Source organism: Anarrhichthys ocellatus, unplaced genomic scaffold, assembly GCF_004355925.1.
Source record: "Anarrhichthys ocellatus isolate YVR2014 unplaced genomic scaffold, GSC_Weel_1.0 scaffold8, whole genome shotgun sequence".
Lineage (NCBI taxonomy): Eukaryota > Metazoa > Chordata > Actinopteri > Perciformes > Anarhichadidae > Anarrhichthys > Anarrhichthys ocellatus.
In genome coordinates this window covers 6343736-6348522 of record NW_022280038.1, presented here as the reverse complement: position 1 = coordinate 6348522, position 4787 = coordinate 6343736, and the positions used below count along the sequence as shown (strand labels likewise).

Below are 4787 nucleotides of genomic sequence, written 5' to 3'. Positions count from 1 at the left end.
TCTCTCTCTCTCTCTCTCTCTCTCTCTCTCTCTCTCTCTCTCTCTCTGCACTGTGGAATAATGTATAAGAACAGGTAGACTTACTGAATGAACCTTTAACCTTAACCAGCTATGCGATTTTCTCTCTGATGTTGTGCACTGTTCTGTTTCCTTCATTTCCTTGAAACCAAACCTCTCCTGACATCTGAGTGACAATGAGCTACTTATTCAGACTGCATTCCTCACATTGTGACTGAAATAAGACATGTTCCATGTCCACGGCGGATTTTCTCTTGGGGCTTTTCCTAAGTGTAATTCAGTGTCTGCTTTCCCAAATCACACTGGTGGTTTTTTTTTTTTTTTTTTTTAATTTTACCTATAATTTTCTCATCATTTTGCTTTTAAGTTTGCCTCCTCAAATCCGAGTCTCTCCTGATAAACGTTATGATCCGTCTTCTTTAGGTGGCTATCCCTGTCGTTTCTGTGAGGCTGGTGAAGAAGCACAAAACAGCGGGCCTTGTCCCCAATGGCTTGGCTATCACCACAGACACCGGCCAGAAGGTGAACACTTCCATCCCAGTCGCTGTCCATGAAAATACTTGTGCTGATTAGCGCAGCATGGCTGGGTTTTCCAGGAGACGGTGTGGTGGAAAAAACAACACCACGCTATAGATAGAAGCAGAGTGGAGTCCCAGCAATGTAGCGCGAGAGAGTCGAGGGTTTTTTTCCACCATTACGGCAACGTTCAGAGGGGCTTCTTAACTTTCACACATCAGACTCAACCTGTCATCAAGTGTATTTTTCACTTTCTGTTTGTGCCCCAACACTGACAGCCAGCAAGAGCATTTTAGCAGTGGCAACACTGGTTTTGTGTCTTCAAGGACATGTCAGTATTGTAAATAAAAACATGAATTTCTAGATCGCACTCAACAAGAGAGGAAAGTAAACAAATTAAGAAATTGAAATGCAAGATTGGTAATTTAAGGGCACAAATGACCGAACTGAGGAAATAAAATCAGTTTATTGAGTGCACAAGTGAGTAATTTAGGCCAGTGATTTATCCAAAACCGTTTTCAGCCATGTTTGTGGCTCTGACGCTGTACCCAGATTTTCTTTCACTGAATTTGACAAAAGAAGAGTATTGAATTAGAATCGCTCTCTTGTCCCTCTGTGTGACGCGGTTTAAACAAATTAGCTCCTGAGCTAAATTTAAGGACAAATATTAAATTTGATTTTCTAGTCAGCGAAGTTTGTCAAGTTGTTTTTGCTTTCCCCATTGATCTTTTTGCTTAATACAGTGAAATAGATCACAGAATAGTCTGCATGTTTCTAGTGGTAGCACACACACATCATGCAGACTGTTGCCAAAGCACACACACACACACACACACACAGGAGAGCCAGCTACTCACAGATATGGCAGTCGTCACAAAGTTCAGAAATAGCTCATGTTTTTAAGTGCTCCGCAGACATTCATACACTCCACTATACACTCATACATACATACATACACTATGTATACTGTACCCGGTTCATCATTTATTCATAACACAAAACATTCATTATTAATAGCTAATTAATTGGGCAGATTCTTTTGCACAGCAGCTCAGATTAAAGCAACGACCTTTCTCAAACCATGGGAGATATGTAGTGTAGTACGTCTCTCAGTGTACAAGGGCAAATGTCCTTTGCCATATATGTCTGCGTGATTGTGTAATATGCGTTACATGACCACGTGCACATTCACGGCTCTGTACAGTACAGGACTTTACTGCAGAAGAGGACTGAGGTTGGGTCTTGTGTTTATGAGGTAAAAAGTTCACAGCTCGTGTCTGTAACAACAAAGTCCGGGCTTGTTTGTAATTTTTCAGCTCGTTCACCAACACGACTGTGTCAGGAATGATACAACAGGACATGCAATAACACAGTGTTTGAAATGCTCATGGATACATTCAAAAGTGCATTTTAGACAGCAGTGATGTCTATCCAGGTCAGAGGGATATTTGGGTAAGCTGTCACTGACCTGTCATTCTTATTTTCTCATGAAAGAATAGACCGGAGCAAAAATGTGATGAGAGAAATATCCTCTTTGTGGCCCAGATTATGAATCCCTGAAGTGTTGTTTGCCCCAAATTATTTCCAGGACTCTTTCCCGGTAATGTTCCTGTATTATTAAATGCTTCGTATGCAAACACAAATATTCAAACGTCGTTCTACAGGCCTTAATGCACTGATTGTATACTTACAACACAAGCAGCAGCAAGTTTGATTTGGTGCAGCTGATATTTCAGATAAAGTGACCACGACTATGACGTGTTCAAAGGCAGGCTGAGATGTGAAATAGAAAATCTATTTCTCTATTCAGTTTCCCCCTCAGGGCTCGTCACAGTTTAATATCATGTCTCATCTAACCTAATTTTAGTCTATAGTTTACCCATGTTGTTCAGTAGACCTTTTTTTCCCTACTGTATCAATATACATTTGAGATAACCGCTCTGTTTAAATCAGCTCTAATTGTCCACTATAATCATTTTTATGTGTTTGGATAAATTCAGAATATTTTCAAGGGACTATTATATTTTTAAGCAGCATTATAAGCAGAACATCAACAGGATTTTAACAACACTGTTTCTCTTTTTTATTTCCTCAGTATGTCTTTGTATCTCTGCTATCAAGAGACAGTGTATATGACGTCCTCCGTAGGATCTGCACACACCTTCAGGTCAGAGGACTTGGATACTATTATTTTAGTCCATGTATTGTGTGGTGTGTGCGTGCCAGTTCACGAGGTTATTTCCTTTCCCCTCTTCAGGTCAATGGGAAGAGTCTGAGCTTGAAGCAGTTCATGGAGGAGCCGATCTTATCGCTGGTCAGTCTTTCATAAGCCGTCATAAAATGATAAAGATCCAAGTGGGTGAAACGTCAACGCCTCTCAATCCCCAGGCATTAAAGTAACTTAAATGATTCCTAGTTGTGTTTCCTGTTGGTCTAAAGGCCTAAGACAACTCTCCCTTACCACCGCCCCTGACCTGAAGGCTGGCTTACATTCTTACACACACAGCACCAATAGATCATTCTGTTGCTGCTGCAGTCTTGCAGTGAATTATCCCTCGAGTCGGCAAGATTCTATCAAAGAGCTCCGTGAAGTCACCTTGTGTGTGTGTGTGTGTGTGTGTGTGTGTGTGTGTGTGTGTGTGTGTGTGTGTGTAGGCCACTGCGCCACAGAACAGCTTTTGCATTAATTTATAATTAAGTTCTGTTAACATGCTCGTCTTTGATCACACTGTAATCTGAACCGAAGGTATTCAAAGAAAAGAAGGGTGTTTGTTCACGGTGCCAGCATCGGCCTTGAAGCTTTCGCAGAGCTTTGCTATTCTCTAACACAGAAAAGGTTAAGATGCCTGATTCGTAGTTACAGTTCGTAATCAGAAGTATGATATCGTATAAGTAGCAGAAATATTCCAATGTCAAGGATATTTGCTGACCTTGCTGAATATCTCTTTTCACTGTTGCTTCTTTAAGATTTAAGAGATAGACCTTTAACCTTTTAAAGTGAATAGATAGCAGTAACACCATTTATCCATTATTGATTTAAGTCATTAACTAAAGCAACATTTGGGCTGAAAGGTTGTGTAAAAGCCCCGTGATGTGTTGGATTGTACCCAGCGCAGAATGTGTTCATTAACTTATTAACATTCATAACTGCAGTTATTCATGGTTTACCATTTACAATTGCTTTATTACCGAATAGCAAGGATGAACACCAATCAAAGAGAGCTCAATAGTTGATCTCATGAATGCTTATAACGGATTTATTGCATTATTTTCTTGGTGTTGAAATAACTCAGTGGGTTTCAGTCTCATGTAGGGGGTCACAATATCAAAATATGATTGAAGTCTAGAAATAAAAAATGGTCGCTAATGGTTTGTAATCAGTCAATTCCTCGGGTTTTTCTAACCAAGCAAGACCTTTAAATACATGTTAAGAAAGAAGAGTGAATCATACGGTGATTTGTTTAGCGTCTCAGGTTTAGATGATGAAGTGTGCTGACAGACTCCTTTAGATAACTTCCTGTTGCAGTTGAATGACCTTCTACCTCTTTCCTCTGTGCCGCAGGACGAGTTCTCAGTTCCAGACGAGTTCCCGGCGGTTGACGAATTCCCATCAGTGTTAAAGTGGAGAAGGAAACCCTCCGTGGTGTCTGTGTCGTCCTCCCTTCCTAACCTCCTGGGGAACTCCACCAGCAGCCTGAGTGCCGCAGACACACCCTTTAAATCAGAACAACCGCTGGAAGGTGATAAAGCGATCCATGTTGGCACGGTTTATGAGTGTCTATTGCAGGGAAATATCAACAGTACTTGTTCCTACTGTCTAAGGCTAGTCAGGTAAATCACACTTGATACTTTCAGGTTTCAACTCGTCCTGCAGGACTTTAATCAATGACTAGTTTAGAGAGAAATCCACCTGTGCCTCTGGGCATTTTAGTTCTTGTCCACCAAAATGTAATGAAGTTGCTTTGCCAGCAACAGATTGGCTATTAATCTTACAGAGAGCCTGGATTATGTAGTTAATGTGTACAGGGGGAATAAGAAATTCTGTCAACTTAATGATGTGCACATCCGTGAAGAGTTTAATATGTAATAAGTAGAAGTTTGTAGTCTGACTCAGATGACATAGTGAGTCAGTGAGGTTACATCTTTAAAATGTCACTTCCTTTAAAGGATAACGGTGTTGAAACCCTGGATGCAGATGTCTTTGTGTGTGTGTATGTGTGTGCACGTGTGTGTGTGTGTGTGTGTGTGTGTGT

At 40.7% G+C, this 4787-nt stretch overlaps 1 protein-coding gene across 1 annotated transcript in view; it reads left to right on the top strand.

Annotated features, from left to right (window-relative positions):
• Positions 1 to 4787, top strand: part of gramd2aa (GRAM domain containing 2Aa) — a 12412-nt gene that overhangs the window by 4194 nt on the left and 3431 nt on the right. Inside the window, exons 5-8 of the mRNA XM_031848769.1 lie at positions 442 to 540; positions 2630 to 2701; positions 2792 to 2848; positions 4097 to 4274. Of these exons, the coding sequence (XP_031704629.1) occupies positions 442 to 540; positions 2630 to 2701; positions 2792 to 2848; positions 4097 to 4274 (406 nt within the window). The remainder of the gene's footprint in view (positions 1 to 441; positions 541 to 2629; positions 2702 to 2791; positions 2849 to 4096; positions 4275 to 4787) is intronic.